At 39.7% G+C, this 18,789-nt stretch overlaps 1 protein-coding gene and 2 pseudogenes across 3 annotated transcripts in view; 2 read left to right on the forward strand and 1 right to left on the reverse strand.

The window, feature by feature from the left end:
- Window positions 1-1,316: 1,316 nt before the first annotated feature.
- LOC308436704 (H-2 class I histocompatibility antigen, D-B alpha chain-like) lies at window positions 1,317-3,949 on the forward strand (annotated as a pseudogene). The gene is made up of 5 exons: window positions 1,317-1,389; window positions 1,585-1,854; window positions 2,063-2,338; window positions 3,415-3,689; window positions 3,810-3,949. The product of its transcript is annotated as an H-2 class I histocompatibility antigen, D-B alpha chain-like (transcript).
- Window positions 3,950-12,242: 8,293 nt separating this feature from the next.
- OR12D3 (olfactory receptor family 12 subfamily D member 3) lies at window positions 12,243-13,208 on the reverse strand (the record flags this gene model as incomplete). Its single annotated transcript, XM_080937697.1, has 1 exon — window positions 12,243-13,208. The coding sequence occupies one exon, from the start codon at window positions 13,206-13,208 to the stop codon at window positions 12,243-12,245; it is 966 nt and encodes a 321-aa protein (XP_080793823.1).
- Window positions 13,209-14,663: 1,455 nt separating this feature from the next.
- Window positions 14,664-18,789, forward strand: part of LOC308436706 (olfactory receptor 11A1-like) — a 44,689-nt pseudogene continuing 40,563 nt past the window's right edge. The window contains exon 1 of the transcript in view: window positions 14,664-14,683. The product of the transcript in view is annotated as an olfactory receptor 11A1-like (transcript). The remainder of the gene's footprint in view (window positions 14,684-18,789) is intronic.

Raw genomic sequence — 18,789 nt, forward strand, 5'->3', positions numbered from 1 at the left:
TGCTGGGATTTAATAATAAGAAAATGAAATAGGCATAAATAAAATGAAAGTAACCTGTAGTCTCAGCTCCCTCAAGTCAGAGTTAATATTATGCTATTTTTCACACATCTCATTATTCAAAATTAGGAGCATAGTATATGGTTTTGTAACTTAATTTTTCATTTATCTGAAAAAATTACTTTAATGTACAAATGACTGTCTCTGAGCACTGCTCTGTCTGATAGACACCATCAATCTAAACTCCTTTCAAGCTGTAGAGTATTAATTAGCTAAGCAGGTAGCTGCCTGTATCTTAAACTATATTTTTTCAGAGTTACAGACGTTGGACTGTGGCACTTGTACACATTTTCTCTTTCTAGTTGATACAAAGCCCTTTCAAGGTGTGCCCCTTTCTCTTCTCTGTTGCTTTTGTCCAGCATATATTGTCATGGTATATTGTTTTCTTTTACAAATCTAAGGTCAGCATGCATGGATTCTGTTTGAGTTTCTCTGCCTCCCTCACATGCATTTCCACACAACCATGTAGATCTTACCTTCTGTTTCAGACTCGAGGTATCTGTGAGCTACCATCTTTTCTGGATGGTTTCACATGGTTGCACTAAAGACTTTCTGTTGCAAAGAGCCCTGAAGAAGCTAACACTGGAATCCTTTTGTTGCCACAACAAAGGGCATCCACATTATTGAAAACAATTCTCTATGCATACTATTTTCACTGATTTGTCTCATATACTTCAACCTATAACATAACAGGCTAAAGGCAGAAGTGTATATATAAAAATCCAGCAGTGAAAGATATGGAAAATTGTAACATCCAATAAAAAAACACTCTTCTCAGTATATATTTTAAGAAACAGTTATCTTTCTTAAAACAGCATTTCTATAATAGGCTACAAAAATCTTTTAAGTGAATTAATTTTAAGTTTTATTTCTAATAAAAAATCTAATAAATACTGATAGAGACAAACCATAATTAGAAATTTACCCTAATTCTTAAAGCCATATAGAGACTAAAACCTTAGCAAGACTTGAGGGGAAATGTAAGAATGAGCTCTGGGTACAGGTCAGGAGACTGGCCAAAGGACCAAGTACACAAGAAGCTCCTGAAGTCTTCTTAGGGGGATTCCAGCAAGGGAATTCCTCACAACCCTAGAGTTTCTCTTCTTTTGTAAGACAAATGAGAATCTTCTGCATGGACACTGATGACTACACTCCAATTCTCATTCCCATTGGGTATCAAATTACTAGCTACTGGCTGTTAAGGGTTCCTCATTATATAGTCAGGAAGGACCCACAGGGACTGACTCCAAATCCAGAGAATGGAGACTTCTGCATTCCTTACTCTCCACCTGCTGCTGGGGGCTTCTTTTGCTCGGACCCAGACCTTTAAAGGTGAGTGCTGGGCTTGAGGAAAGGTCTTTTACAAGGAGAGCTCCTGGGAAGTCCACCCAGACAGACCTTTCCAGCTGGGCTACCCACATTCCCCCACTCTCTTGAACCCTGCACCTCCTGCTTCCCTTCTATCACCTGCTCTGGATCCCAATGGGAGGACATTCAAGCCAGATGTCAGTCTTTTGCTTCCTCCAGGCTCCCACTACTTGAGGTACTTGGACATCGCAGTGTCAAGGCCTGGCCTAGAGGAGACCCACTACATGACGGTTGGCTATGTGGATGACATGGAGTTTGTGCATTTCAACAATGAGGCGACAAATCTAAGGTTTGAGCCCCGGGTGCCCTGGATGGAACAGTTAGGACAGAAGTACTGGGATGATCAGACATGCATTGCCAAAATCGCAGAACAGCAGATTAGAGTGTACTTTCAGAAACTGTGAGGCTACTACAACCAGAGCCAGAACAGTGAGTGACTCTGAGCCCAGGTGGTTGCCAAGCCTCTTCCATATCCCCACATCATCAAGTTCAGCCTAAGGCTATGAAAGTTTTGACCCAGAAGGGCTGAGGGGAGTTCGAGCTGCTTATGGTTCTCAGTTTAGGTCCAAATCTGGTTGGGTGGGTAGGGAGGATGAAAGGGCCAAGTGGGTAGAACTAACTTTTGGGACGGGTTCAGGTCCTCACACCATCCAAAGGATGACTGGATGCTACACTGGACCAGATGAGCACCTACTTCACGCATATCGTCGGTTTGGCTATGATGAACAAGATTACCTCACTCTAAATGAAGATCTGAGCACCTGGACTGCGGCAGATAAGGCAGCTGAGATCACCCATAGAGAGTGGGAAGCAACTGATGCTGCTGAGTTCTGGAGGGTCTACTTGGAGGGCCCTTGCATGGTGTGGCTCCTTAAGTACCTGACGATGGGAAATGAGACTCTACTGCGCACAGGTACAAGGGGCAATCTCTCTCTCTCTCTCTCTCTCTCTCTCTCTCTCTCTCTCTCTCTCTCTCTCTCTCTCTCTCTCTCTCTCTCCTCCTTCTCTCACCTCTCCCCCCTCCCCTCCCCTCCCCTCCCCCCCTCTCTCAACACACACACACACACACCAGAAGAGGGAAGAATGATCTTGGGTTTTCTAGTCCAACATCAGAAGATGAGTCTCCAGAGGGCTCACTTTTCTCTCAAAGTTTCAGTTCAGAATCTATCTCAGAACAGGAAAAAAAAAAAAAAAAAAAAAAAAATCCCCAAACTTGCGATTCCCTTCAATCTGCAGTCCATGGCCTCTCTGAGGTTAGATTCTCTAGCCACATTCAATGGTATGGTATGGGTTGGGATCCTGTAAACTCCACCCCTCAGTTACCTGGCAACAGCCAGGTATGCTCTGCCCCAGTTACCTGACACTATAAAAGGGGCTGCTTGCCCCCCCTTGCTCTCTTGTGTTCTTTTTGCTCTACCACTCTTACTCTCCCCTTTGCCCTTCCTCTCCCCTTCCTTTCCCCCCTCTCTCCACCCATTCTTATGGCCCACCTTTACTCCTCTACTTATCCCTTTTTTCTTTCTATTACCCTCTTTACTCCCCACATGACCTGAATAAACTCTATTCTGTAGTATGCCATCCTGTGGCTGGTCCCTCAGGGGGAAGGGATTCCCAACATGGGTTCCCTAGAGTCATCCCCTTCTGCCCCCATGCCTTGCCACACCTCCATGGAACATATCGCCCACCCCTCTCTTCATCCTTTTTCTAATAGTATGGACACAGCAATGAAGAGTTTCTGGGCATCACTCAGTCAGAACAAGGTTTGCATTTTTCCTGGTAACCAAGAGTCTCCTACCCTAGGCTAGTTCACCTTGATTCTAGAACTTGTCAAGCAATCTATTATCCCAGATGCCTGAGTACAGTTGCTGTGCAGATCTGCCCACATTCCCACCCCATTCCCCTGTCTATTCCCAAAATGATCACGAGAATACCACCGAGCCCCAAGGGGAAAAATTTAAATGTACAAATTTTCCAACTTTTCCTCCTCAGATCCCCCAAAAGCACATGTGACCAATCACCCCAGATCTGAGGGTGAAGTCACCCTGAGGTGCTGGGCCCTGGGCTTCTACCCTGCTGACATCACTCTGACCTGGCACAGGGATGAGGAGGAACTGACCCAGGACATGGAGCTTGTGGAGACCAGGCCTGCAGGGGATGGAACCTTCAGAAGTGGGCAGCTCTGGTGGTGCTTTCTGGGAAGGAGCAGAATTACACATGTCATGTGCAACATGAGGGGCTGCCTGAGTCCCTCACACTGAGATAAAGTAAGTAGGATATAGGCATATAATCTGTGGTTAGAGAAGGCAGAAGCCCTTCTGGAGACCTTGAGAAGGTCAAGGTTGAGATCTGGGGTCAGGGTCCTACATTCTTTTATTTCTTTTCAGGTAGACCTCCTCAGTCTTTTATTCCCATCATAGTAGTTGCTGTTGGCCTGTTTCTTCTGGAAACTTCAGTGGCTACTTTTGTCATGTGGAAGAAGAGCTCAGGTGGGGGAAGGGGCAGCCTGAGTTTTCTTTCCAACTGAGAGACTCCAAGCCCCAGATAAGTTTTCTCTGCTTCCTTGTTGGGAAGGGATTTGACCCATTAATCTCAAAGGCACAATTCTGAAACTGCAAATATTTAAGTCTCTAAAGATCAAAATCTCCAATTTTTAAAATGTATCCAAAACCATAAGCTAGATTAAAGGGACATGCACGAACTCGCGTGCACGCGCGCGCACACACACACACACACACACACACACACACACACACACACAAAAGAAAGGAAGGAAGGAAGAAAGAATGAAAGAAACGAAAGAAAGAAAGAAACAAAGAAAGAAAGAAAGAAAGAAAGAAAGAAAGAAAGAAAGGAAGAAAAAAAGAAAGAAAGAAAGAAGCATGGTAGAAAAGGGCTTCTGTATGTACTCATATACATTAACAAAAGTCACACTGATGTAGCATTGTGAGTGCACCATATTCACAAAAGCCTAGGTAGACAAAAAAATAATGTTTAAATGTATATTCTTATGATTTTCAGTTATGTGTAGAGAGCATTACACTTGCAGTTATCTGAAATACTGGGACAGACAATGTAAGTCTTCTGGGAACGTTAATAAAAATCCGTAGTGAAGTTCCACCAATATCCAGTCACAAAACAAACAAACACCCAAGATCTTGATAAATTTTATCTACACATATGGAAAACCAAAAGGACATCCCCAGTTAATAAGGATATTTCAGTCTTTTGTATTGTGCTATGCACACAAAGTCTGCACCGTAATGCGTCTTCACAGACTCAATTTTGCCAAATATGTAAACCAAATTAGAACTTTCAGAAAAGCCTTTACCCAATTTGAACCTCTATTGTTAGAAATGATGTAAGAATGAAATAAACATCACCTTTTATATAATGCTGAGGATTGTTTGATTTATTCTTATTTTATTATTTATTTATTCACTCCACATTCCAATTTCACTGCCCCCCCCCCCCAGTTACTCTTGTCCTCCCCATTTGATCCTTGCAAATTTCTCTTCCACTACTCCCTCTCCTTCTCCTTAGAGAAGGGGAAACCCTCCTTGGGTGCCACCCTACCTTGGGACATCCAGTCCCAGCAGGACTAAGTGCAACTTCTCCCACTGAGGCCCAACCACACAGTCCAATCAGGAGATGGGAATCCATGGAGTTAGAGACAGCCCCACTCCAACTAAACTTTTTTGGGGGGGTGCATATTGCAGGGCTACATCAGAGATGAGTCATGAATTTAGTCTATAGAGCTGGTGGGATTTAGTGATTACTCTTTGAAGGATTACATGATGATTGGTGGGAGTCTACGCATGAAAGCTGTAAACTGTGGATGTAGCAGACAGAATGTTCTTCTGACAAAGTGGCCTTTTAAAAAATATTGCATAAACTATGATTAATGAGTGTACTTTAAAGCAATAGCAGAAAGAAAATACCCTGGCATGTGCATACTATCTCTGTGGGTGCTGGGAGCCCGACCCGGAGAGAGTAGAGGTAATGCACAGAGTAGGACTCTGGTGATGGCTTTAAAGTCTGGGGGTCTCAGGAATTTCTAGCTCCCTAACTGTACTGAAATGCTGAATATAACTTCTAAAAAGTCCTAAAAACTTTCTTGCTCTTTCTGAGGGTAAAAAGCTGCTGGCTTAGGTGATTGATACCTGTAGCCTAACAGCAAGGAATTAAGTAATGTGGCCTGTGTTCTATGTCAGCAGGAACTGCGTGGTCCTAACTTTCAGCCTGCTAGTTGGAAGTCACAGGAAGAAAACTGGAGTTTATTACTAAGTTGTTAAAAGTCTTCTATTAAAGCTACCTAAAGCTATTTAAGGAAAAAAGTGGAAAGATGCTAAGTGTGTGTGTGTGAGTGTGTGTGTGTGTGTGAGTGAGTGAGTGAGTGTGTGTGTGTGTGTGTGTGTGTGTGTGTGTGTGTGTGTGTGTGTGATTTCTACTCTAAGTGAAGAAAGGCAAAAATTCTCCTAAGTAAAATCTTCTTCCAGGGGTGGGGTAAAGGAAAAATTATTTTAAGGGGAAAAAATTTCTCTCTATATTTTTTTTGTCCTAAGTACTTATACATCTTTCAGAATACATGATCACATGTTTAAAAGTTCATCACAAGTTCACACACAAAGAAATCAAATCATAAATTGAAATAGAAGTTTACAACAGAGAATGTTTACATGCATATCCACTAGGAGTGATTAATTGGCTAAACATCTATCACCTGTCACAGCTCCAGAGGCTCGCAGAGGTTTTAAACCATAACTAAGTTATTAGGGAAGTTTTGTATAGATAAACCCAGTCAATATTTTATCTTCTATCCTAGAATTTATAAATCATTAGTTCCCTTATTATGAGTTTTGGTTAATTGTTTTACAAATTCTTGAAATGAGCTCTGAGTAGGAGAAAGTTTGGTTACCTTCTAAGAGCAATTAACTGGTGACATATGGGAGACTGGCAGAGTTCTCATTGCAGTTTTGACTACCAGAAAGAGACTTAATAGCAGTCCCACTAAAAAAAATCTTAATGACCACAAATATAATTTTAGGAATTCTTATAAGATCATCATTAACACTTAAGAAGTCATTTGTCTATATAACATCACTATAAGACAGTACATATTTGTAGATCTGCAGGGATATGCTCCAAAGAAGTGTGCTATTACTTATTGTTATAGATGTTTAATAAAAATAGGAAAAGCATATTAATAGCAAGGATCTTTTCTAAAATGAATTCCCTTATGGGTTTGTCTTATAAGTGGGAATCTATAGCAGATTCTATAATAATCTGAAGCAGGCCATCTCAGGAAGATCAACTGCTAATTCTTAGCTTGTCCCATTATGGCTCCCGACATGTGGAAAAGGCAAAGGCCTAGGAGGAATATTCTTGCCTCTTTTCACATGGTCAAAGATGGTATGACATAACACTAGGTGTACTCCTTCAGTCTACTTGTATTTGATTAGGCTAATGGTAAATACCACATCATGTTTTGCTTGCTTTAAAAATAAAAGTGACAAAGGTGATGACCTTATCTGAAATGTCCAACAGTAGAAAGAACCTGAAGAGACTACCTTCAGTAGATAGATAGGGCTCCCAGAGGAGGGATGGAGCCACCCACCTACCTTCAAAAGTTTTGACACAGAAATTTTTCTAATGGAGCACAGACAGAAGGAAAGGCCATCTAGTGGCTGGCCCAATGTGCAATGCATTCCATGAACAGGAACCAAACCCTGACACTATTACTGATGCCATTTTGTGATTACAGACTGGAGCCTAGAATGGCTGTCCTCTGGGAAGATTTACCAGCAGCTGATTGAGACATATGTAGATACTTACAGCCAATCATCGGACTGAGGTCAGGGACCCCTATAGGAGAGTTAGAGGAAGAATTGATGGTTTTGAAGGGAATTGCAACCCCTTAGGAAAATCAACAGTATCAACTAACCCAGACCCCTGGAAGTTCCCATAGACTAAGCATATAGTCTTGATGTCCCAGGGAAGGTGGATGCTGGGGAGGGGGAGTGTGAGATGGGAGTGGGTGGGTGAAGGGGAGTGGATGGGTGGATGAGGGAGCATCCTTCTAGGCAAAGGGGAGGGGATAGAATTAAAAACTCTTGGAGGGGGGTCTGGGAAGGGGAGCAACATTTGGAATGTAACTAAATAAAATAATTTAATAAAAAAGCTGTTAAAAACAATAAAAATGAGGAGTGCATTTTTTTCCATCATCTGAGTACCAACACCTGGAACACCTAGTTCCCTACACGGGTCTCTTCAATTTCCTGTGATCCTCATAGAGTTAGCTTCAATGACCATGGGGCTAGTCAACAATAATGAAAAACAGCTTTTCCTTCCTTGATCTGGATGTCCTTGATGAATATGTTTACTTTTACGTGGCACTTACTGCCTAGTTTCAAGTGCTCACATGATTAACAGACGGTGAGCTAAGCATTCTCTTTTATATTTGCCAGTCTAATGCACCATACTTCTTCCATTCTGCATGCACTCATGTATAGGCCACAGTCGGCAAAAAGAGTAGAGGCAGCACTGTTCCATATGTTCTTTCACAGCCTCTGGTTTAATTATGGTTTCTATTGCTGTGATAAGACACCATAGCCAAAAACAACTTGAGGAGAAAATGGTTTATTTCCCTCACAGTTCCATATAGGAGTTCATCATTGAAAGCAGTTAGGGCAGAATCTCAAACAAGGAAGGTAAGAAATGATACAGTTATGAAGCATCTCTGCTTATTGACTTGCTCCTGATAACTCTCAGTCAGCTTTCTTATGGCACCCAAGACTGGGCTCTCTTATATCAATCATTAATTAAGAATGTGCCCTATAGACTTGCCTACAGCCAGACTTTATGGAGGCAGTATCTATACTGATCCAGATGGCATTTATTAAACACTGTCTAAAGAACACAAAATTTTTTCATAATTAATTAAAAAAAAGAACTAACCATGTGCATCAACCATGTGGAGCATGTATTCTAGTGGGTAGTGGCGTACACTACAGATGTAAAGAAAATATTTGAAGTTTACTTCAGTGACTTGGACAGGACAATATAAGGACAGATATAAAGAAAAAGAAGGAATTGGTCATAAGAGTGTCTTCAGGAGATTCTTTCAGAGCAATGTGATCATTCGTGCATTCAGGAGAGGATTTTACCTATTTTCTATAGAGATGTAGGATCTAGGATTAATAAGCAATCATTGAGAGATAAAAAGCACAGCCAGTCTTGTAGGTCTAAAACAGAGAAGAATTATTTGTATGCATGTGGTACTTATAAGCCAACAGATTCTATGTGGTTATTTTCCAATGATCATTCGCTTTACAAATGAGAATAGGACTAAAACAAAAAGACTAGGGAGTTTCAGAGTTCATTTAGTGCTTAAAAGCACTGTTCGCTCTTCCAAAAGGCACCGGTTCAATTCTCAGCACCCACATGACAGCTTACAACTGTCTAGAACTCCAGTTCCAAGGAACCCAACACCTTCACAAAGACTTACATGCAGGAAAAACACTAATAATATGAATAAAAATAAATATATCATTAAAAACAAAACAAATAAACAAAATGCCCAGAAAGACATTGGGAACAGCATAAGATATTATTCAGTCTTTCAGATAATAAATGGTGATGTTGATTTCTAGAGCTATCTATGGACAGTTGAGTGAGATAAGGACATAATGAAAATGATTGTTTGCTTGCTCTGTGCATTTTGAAGATGAATTTTATGCCATCTATTACTAGACCAAATCCAGATTGTAGAAGAGTTTTTTTTTTTAAGCAATGAAATTATGACAATATGATTACAAAAGAAGTTACCTTTACTTGATAAGGGTAGGATTCTCTCAGAGTATCTGCAATAAGAGCATCCGCTAAGCTAACAGATTAAAGGCCTTTTCCACCATCCCCAAATCATGCAGTGAGTAGAACTCAGGACATGGGCAGAGGCCTAAGTGGGGAAGGGGGTACATTGGAGAGATGTTGGTAAGAAGAGTTTTTATTGGGTGAGAGACTTGGAGATATTTTGTATAACACCATAACTCTAGTTTTACAGCAATTAATTGTATACTTGAAAGTTACTAAAAGAATAGATACTAAATGTTATCCTCAAAATATATTTGTAACTTGAAGACATGGCTAATGAGTAAAGTCAGGTACATATTAATTAGCTTTATTCAGTTATTCCACTGTGCACATACACAAAACACCATACAATGCATAATTAACATATATAAAATTTACCTGTTAATTAAATTACAGTAAGATACTTTAAAATAATCTGTGCTAAGACAGAAGCTCCTCTCAAACTCATCTTTGCATGCTGAATTAACTTTCTGGCAAGGCAAAAAAAAAAAAAAAAAAAAACCCAAATATTTGTTCCTCTCATATAGGACACTAATAATAGGCCAATAAATTGTTGTCCCCAAATCTAACTTGGTAAGCCAAAAAACTTAGTGTGGCTTATAGGACCATTTCTGAAGCCTGCCTACAAGAGTGTGAATAATATGGGTGGCTACATCACTGAAGAAGCATCTCCTACTACCTGAACAATCATTACCAGTTTATGAATCCTTGGGGATGGACTAGTCTTCTTGTATCTAGTACACAGACTCACATGCTGGCTTGAGAGACACTTCCTGTTTCCCTTGTGACTTGTGACTTGTGACTTAATGGCATTTGTTTTGCATGGCCCCATGCCCCATCTCTAACACCTCAAACAACAAAAAGAAATAAAAACAACAATAACAACAACAACAACAACAAAAACCACCTAGAGGTGCAGGATGCCTAAAGGTTTTTGCCTTCCCTTTGCCTCAGTTTTTGAGTTCAGAGGGAGCATTGTGAAGCCAGGTGTCTGCTGGGTAGCTAATTAATGTTTCATTTTGGATCCTCAAGTACTTAGGAACTGCTTTTCACCAGGCTTGGATCTTCCTTCATGCTCTAACTCCTGTCTACCTCTTCTGAGTATTGAAGGGTAGGCCCAAGAAGAGGCTGATATCTAAGAACTCTTGTGTCTATCTTTAGTATCTGATCTTCTTCTTGCACTTACTAATACCAGGAACTTCTTCATCTTTGTTTTATGAAATGAACAGCACATAACAGTTGTCTACAGTTACCTAACTGGACAAAGCACACCAAAGCTTCCTGATTATAACTTAGTGCCTGGTCAACCTATTTCCACCCCACTTTGACCAGTTCTTCCCTTCAGCCTTTGATAACCACTATTCTAGTCATCACTTCTAATAGCTCACTTTTAGGTTCCATTTTCAAGTATTATTGCTGCCTAGGAAAACACAAATAGCTTCATTTTCTCATTCCAATTGAAGAAGTAAAAGGCATGAAAGAAATGTTACTAAAATTCTTGGGGGATTCCTAGCAGAACCATTATGTGATTCCTAGGAAATCAGAGTCCCCTCTTTGGGGTTCTTAGTCTCATTACTGATTAAAAACAAACTGAAGCTGGAAGGGAAAAAACAGGGCAGGGAAGTTGCCACTCTCATAGTCAAGAAGGAAGGAAGGAAGGGAGGGAGGGAGGAAGGGAGGAAGGGAGGGAGGAAGGGAGAAAAGGAGGAAGGGAGAGAGAGAGGGAGAGAGGAAATAAGAGATGTGAAGAAACAAAAGCCATGTTGCTTAAGATAAGGCAGTTCAAATGGTCATAGTTACTTACAGAGTTTAAAAGTATACTTAGGCTCTGGTCAGTATTCAAAAGAAAGACTAATGAGAAGGAAAATAAACAGTTACTGCTCTCTGAATTGGGAGCCAACAAGGTGGCTGACCCAACCCAGTCTCATGGAGGGTTAGACTCAGCTCCAGGGATTACAATAATGAGCAAGAATCCTGGGAAGGAAACACACATTACCTTAAGAAAAACACCTTCCTAGGATTAGTCCCTAGACAGTTCTTAACCAGCCCTACTAGACTAACCTTTAAGGAAGGAAAGTAAAGAATGTCTCTACTCACAAGTAAATTGCATTCTTACAGCACCATGCTGCTGTCTTTGTATGCTTGCCATATATCAGTTAACACTAATCTCTAGCTCTATGTTGTTATAATAATAGATTTCTTTCTTCTTGCAATTGAATAGTTTTCTTCTATTTCAGGAAAGCCCCACAGAATTCATAAAAGTACTGTGCTTATAATCTTAGTTTATCATAGACAAAGATACACATTACAGCTGGTGGAAAGAAAACAAAGAAAGTTCTGTGAGGTCCTTAAAGTGCACGACTCTTCCAAACATTGATGTTCAAACATATGAACCTTACATTGAGTACTGACTTTATACTTGTTTATACTGAGTTTATACTGAGTTGAGACTTCCTTGCATAGCTTCATTACTTTGGATTTTTGGTCTTATAGCTGAACTTAATCTCTATTCTTCCTCACTAAAGAATCAAGCTACTATCAACAAGTCCCAAATCTCCACATTTAAGTATGTAATCTTTTTGTTGTAACCAACCTCCCCTCTGAGATGTGCTTGGAGTCTCCCATAAATTCTGTTGGTAATATAAACTCAGATGTGAGCCAAATGGCCCATGTGTTACAAGTTGTCTAATATATATCAAGAACTTGGTCTCATCTCTCTGTACCCCTGTCTTCTTTTAAATTTTTATAGCATTTAATTACCCTGGTAAATGTATGGTGGATATTGTGAAAACACTTGACACATTAAAATTTATATTTTAAAATACTGTAGAATTACTTTTTGAATTCTGTCTTGCCTGGAATGTTCATAAATTCTGAGAGAGGGGGGAAATCAAGTTAACTCATTATTTATTAGAATGAAGTACCTTCATATATTTAAGATATGAGTGTCATTGGTCTCCCCTATGCAGTTGGTTATCTTTAAACAACCTCTTTCCAAAGTTTCTTTTCAGAGCCAACATTACCTCTTTGTTCCTAAGAGTATATATCAGTGGGTTCAGCACTGGAGTGACTGCACTGTAGATGATGGCCACCATCCGATCTTCACTCATGGAGGAGGCTGATGCTGTGGCAGGGCGGATGTATGTGAAACCAACAGGTCCATAGAAAAGGCAAACCACCATAAAGTGAGAGGTACAAGTAGACAGAGCCTTCTTAAGCATTCTGCAGGACCGGTTCTTGAATAGAAGAAAGGCAATGATGTAGAAATAAGAGAGGAGTATGAGGAGGAAGGCCCCCATGGATATACTGCCTGTGACAACAGAAAGAAGCCACTGGTTGAGTACTGTGTTGCCACAGGCCACTTCTAAGAGAGGCTTGACATCACAGAAGAAGTGACTGAGTTTGTGAGAGTGGCAGAAATTCAAGTGAGCAGTCATGACAGAATGCAGCAGAGCATAGAGGAAACTGGTGAGCCAGGCTGTAGCAGCCAACAGGATGCACAACTGAGGATTCATGATAGCAGTGTAGCGAAGTGGGCTGCAGATGGCCACAAAACGGTCAAAGGCCATCACAGCCAGCAAGATGGCCTCTGTGCTTCCAAGAAAGTGAAAGAAGTAGAGCTGAGTGATGCAGCCTAGAAAAGATATGGTCTTATGCCTTGAGAGAAGGTTGATGAGAACTTTGGGAAGAGTCACTGAAGAGTAACAAATATCCAGGCAGGAAAGGTTTCCTAGGAAGAAGTACATAGGAGAGTGAAGTCTTCTCTCCAGAGTGATGATCATTAATATCACTCCATTTCCAACCAAATTCAGCAAGTAAATGGTTAAAAACATCACAAAAAAGATGGGCTGCAGTTTATGAACACTGGTCAGGCTAAGCAAGAGGAACTCATCCACTGAAGTAGAGTTCTCCATCGCTAGGGTAAAATAAAAGGAAAGCAATGTGTTCTATTTTTATGAATTTAAAACATTACTCTGAAAGGACTACGTGAAACACAAGCTTACTCTATGGAGGAACTTAGGGTGAGCTTCTGTGTAAAAACATTTCTGAGTTATGGACTCATTCGCTTACAACACAGTTAGAAATCAGTATACCTGTAAAATGGTGTTTGACTAATAAGTGAAGGATGTTAAGACTTAGCCAAATGCACTTTTAACAGAACCTTACCATAACATCATAAAAAGCATTTAAATTAAGGGTTGAACCTGTTGAAAGCACACAGACTTAGGGGATAATTATTTATCTCCAGTTTTAGGTTCTTAGAGTTACACAGATATGGCCAAGTGAAAATTTCTTTACTTTTCCTGAACCCAGCCAATGATGAATCTCTACATCTTCCTTGAACACCTAAATCCTTCAAGAAATAAAAAAGGAAGATTATGAGTTTGAGATCAGCCTAGGCTACAAAGTGAGACCATATTTCAATAGAGAGTGAGAAAAAAATCTATAAAAAGAAAAAGTGACAAATTATAGAGAGAGAGGAGAGAGAGAGAGAGAGAGAGAGAGAGAGAGAGAGAGAGAGAGAGAGAGAGACCAACAGACTGACAGACGGAGACAGACAGAGACAGAGAGAGGAGAGAGGAGAGACCACAAACTTCAAATATCATGTAAGTAAAGGAAATATAGAGTAATTTGCATTACAGGATTGATTGCAGCACAGCTATGGGGCTCTGAGTGTATCCGAGAAAATTCTGACATACTGAAAGGTTGTAGAAATATGACATCACCCCATTTTCAGCCCCAATAAGTACCCTAGGAGAAATTTTCTTGAAAGGAGTGGAGCTAGCAGGAAGAAGACAAGGCACACCATAAACACTGAGGGTGAAGGGAAGAAGGACACAGTAAATTAAGAAAGAAATCTGCCATTTGAAAAAGAAAGCAACCACACAAGCTCAAGAGAAAGAGGAGCCATCCGACTGTGTTGAGGCACTGGGAAAGAATATGAGCTTGTTTCTACTACCACAGAAGAGTCTCTGCTAGTCAGTGATCTAGAATGTCAGAACCCAATACAAACTTTCAGTAAATAACCTTAAAAGGTAAAAGAATGAAGAATATGTGGTCAAATCTACAATCAGAAGATACTTTCACATACCTCTCAATACAACTGATTAAGTAAACAGCCAAAGAGTATGTAAGAATATAAAAACCTAAACAATATAACTTCATAATTTTGTTAAAACATGTAAAGCACTAAACACAAAAATAAAATAATTCATGATATTTGGGGGCACATTGAACATTTACTAAGTCAAGCATAAAGTGGATCTTTTAAGAAACTTGGAGTATTTTTGTGTGTGTGTGTGTGTGTGTTTGGTTGTTTGGTTGGTTTTATTTCAGAAAGCAGAACTATTCAAACTGTTCTTTGAAAGATGAACCTGGAGATGAAAAGGTAAAAATAACAGGAATTTTACAATTAAACACAAATACACAGTAGAGAAATTCAACAAAGATAAATTCTATTAGAATCAGAAAATTATAAGAAAGGAATCTAGAAATCTTAGTGCTTCAAACCAAGTAACATCACTTAAATAACCTATGATAAAAAGGGAAACCCAAATAAAAACTAGAAAATATGTTGGATGGCTAGAAAAATAAGACACATGAATGTAAGTTCTAGGAAGAAACAAAAATGCTTTCTAGTTTTTTCTTCTAATACTGCAACCTCAACATCCAAAACAATGCCTATAATTTTTACCTGCCTTCTGTGTATTTACTACTACGAGCCTAATATTATCTATTCAGTGTTTGATAATGAACCTCATGAGATCACATTTTCCTATTACTACAGTTTGCATCTCTACTTTATCCACATGCTAAACTTAAAGATCATCAGAGTACATAGAAACAACACAAAACTCGAGTGATCTATGTTCTAGAATCAGTGACTATTCTATATGATGTATTCTGATAAGTTAGCATCAGAAGCAGTATGGAAATTTAATAACATTATCAGTGAGTCGACACAGACACCAAAGAGATGCCTGCCATGAATACATGTGTAGCAGAAATGTTGGAAATTTAACTGTTGATGGCATTTCAAGAATCATGAATCATACTAACTGACACACATGGTCAGAGATTTGGAGTAATATAAAAAAATCATACCATAGTTCACAAATTTTTTCATTTTTTCTGATAACATAATTCTCCCTTTTCTTCTAAAACCACTCCCACAGAGTCATGTATTTATTTAACACCAAATACAACCTAATTTGTTATTAGCACTGGAACAAAACCTGCTTCTCTGATGATCATTGACTTTAACAGATACTAAGAGATGAATCCTCTAATTCTTTGCCCTCTCTCTTCTTTCCTCTTCTCATTCTTACATGAATATAAATGCCCAACTCCACCACCAGGTCCACTAAAGTCATACACCCACTCCCTGCCATATATTTACAACATATCACAGGCTTAATCACATGGCCTACCCTGAGATCTAAAAATCCCAAACACACCAAGAGTACATGGGGAAAAAAATCTACAAAGAAATTAGGAAAAATAAAAGATTCCCAGTTAGTGACTTATAAATGAACCTACTCTGTCTATGATACAATTCTCAAAAACTGCAGTCAAAGATGGCCCCCAGTTACCCTCACTTACCCATTGCTGTGGTCTGATCTTCCTTTCATTAGTGGGTGGAAGAAGACCCTAAAAATGGATGTGAAGGCACATTCTATATAAGCCAAGCTCTCAGAAGGTGGACGAACTAGGCCCTCTGCAAATATGTTAACAGTTACTCAGCTTGGTCTTCCTGTGGGATTCCTAACAGTGGGAACAAGCTGTTTGTGACTCTGTTACCTGCCTTTAGATTTCTTTACCCTAACTGGGCTGCCTTGTCTAGCTTTAGTAGAAGAAAATGTGCTGAATCTTCCCTGCAACTTGAAATGCCTAAGCAGGCAGATATTCACTGGAGGCCTCCCCTTTTCTGAGAAGGGGAGGGGAGGGTAGAGGAACAGACTGGGAGGAGAAACTGTGATAGGGATGTAAAGTAAACATATTACTGAATTACTAGTTTTAATAGAGTTCAAAGAGTTAGTTCACCTGAGCTACACAGAGATTTCTACAATATTTTGCACTATAGGACACCTTGTCTAAGGAAGGAAGGGAAGGGGGGTAGGAGAAATGAGAGAAGAAGGTAGAGAGAGGGAGGGAGAAAGAAAGAGGGAGGGAAGAAGGGAGAGAGGGGGAGGAGAGAGAGAGAGAGAGAGAGAGAGAGAGAGAGAGAGAGAGAGAGAGAGAGAGAGAGAGAGAGAAATGAAAGAAATTTTCTGCCAATATCACATTTGTTGTTGGTCTAAGCTGCAGTACATCCTTTAGAATGGACATAGAACCTACTTATAATTACAATACCTAATCTCAGCAGATCTCACTGTGCTCTGACAGAGGGAAGACCAGAATGAACCCTCTCATACTTCCCCACCAGCATCTTGGGCATTAACATCTTGGGGTTTTCTCTCCAAGGGATCATTCTGTCCAAATTCCTTTTCCCATAAGAACAAGTCATTTATTTTCTTTATGTCTAGTCATCTCATTGATGTTAAAAATATTTTGGTAAAACCTTTTGCCAATTACAAGGGAGAAAGGGGTGGTAATAGTATCAAAGATGGGGCAGCACCACAGCAGTCTTAGTACTTGAGAAATTCAACATATAGTGAATGCAAAAAAAGTCATGAAACTTAGAGTAAACTAAAATGATGAGCTTTAAGTTGAGTTCTACAGACATTGTGGATAATTTATGAACAAATTTGGAGACTGAGCCAGATATGGTGTTATACACCTTTGTTCCCAGCACTCAGAAGGCTGAGGCAGGAGGACCTCAGTGACGTAAAAATCAGCCTCATCTACAAATCGAGTCCAGAACAGTTAGGACTGCAAAATTTTATGCCAAAAAACAAAAGACAAAACAACATGGAGATTGAACAATGTGGGTGAGTGTTTAGCTAATTTACCTGTGAAGACTGGTGTTCACATAGACACTTAGCATTAGTGGAAAGTGTGCCTATTTAAACAGTTCAATTATCATTAATTAATTTTATTCAAAACAATATTTATGTAACACTTAAATAAATTATATATTTATATAATTCATAATATTTGCATAATTAAATGTTTTAATATAATTTTATATTATTTATATGATGTATATTTATATACTATTTATATATTTATACTATTCATGCAATATATATTGTTCATATAATATTTGTTTTAATTTATTAATATTTCTGAGTGTGAGTTGAGTAATACTATATTTTATGACAATTCATCTGATCGCTAAAATCGATGAATTCATTAGACTTTATCTCTGTATTTTTGTTTTCACACTATCCTTGTTTTCTATCTTCCAAAACTGTTCACCCTACAGTTCAGCCAAATTGCTAACTATGTTAATTAATCTGGTCCAAGTCAGTTTCCTGCGCCTACACTGACTCCAAAAACTCTAACTTATCGAGGGGTCTAGATCCATCCTGAGTGAGGTAACTCAGTCACAAAAGAACACACATGGTATGTACTCACTGATGAATGAATTTTAGGCAAAGAGCTTGGAATGTTCACAATACAACTCATGAACAATATGAAGCTCAAGATGAAGAAAGAACAAAGTGGATGCTGCAGTCCTACTTAGAAGGGGGAACAAAATAATCAAGGGAAGTAGAGGGTTCGAGGGACTTGGGAGGAAGAATGGAAGGGGAGGATAAAAGAGGGGCAGAATTAGGTATGAAAGGAGATGGAGATGAACAGATAGTCAAGAAATTGAACAGAGGTGTGTAGAAATGGGGAAAGGGGAATTGGAAGTAGCAACCAGAAAGTTCCAGATTCCAGGAAAGCAAGAACCTCCCAGGACCCCACAGGGATGATATTAGCTGAAATACCCTCAAAAGGAGAGTGAGAAACTGTTGAGACCATATCCAGAGGTTAAGCATAGACCCCTGGTTGAGGTATGGGGCCACCCACCCATCTTCAAAATTTTAACTTAGAATTGATGTTGTCCAAATAAAATACAGGGACAAAGTGTGGAACAGAGACTGAAGGAAAGGCCATCCAGCGACTGTTCTACCTGGGGATCCATCCCACATGCAGACACCAAACCCAGACACTATTGCTGATAACAAGAAGAGCTTGCTGACTAGAGCCAGATACAGCTGTTTCCTGAGAGGCTCTACCAGATCCTGTCCAATACAGATGCAGATGCTCTAAGCCAACCTTCTGACTGATCACAAGGACCACAATGGAGGAGTTAGAGGAAGGACTGAAGGAGCAGAGTGGGCTTTATCTGATATCAATGGGAAGGGAGGCCCTTGTTCCTATGAAGGCTTGATGTCACAGTGTAGTTTGAGAGAGGGCTGGGTGGGTGGGTATGGGAGCAGCCTCATAGAAGCAGGGCAGGGGGTGTGGGATAGAGGGGTTGCAGAAGGCAAACTAGGAAAGGGGATAACATTTTAAATGTAAATAAATAAATAAAATATTCCCAGTGGGATATGAGTAGCCTTT

The sequence above is a fragment of the Micromys minutus genome (assembly GCF_963924665.1).
Source record: "Micromys minutus genome assembly, chromosome: 25".
Taxonomy (NCBI): Eukaryota; Metazoa; Chordata; class Mammalia; order Rodentia; family Muridae; genus Micromys; species Micromys minutus.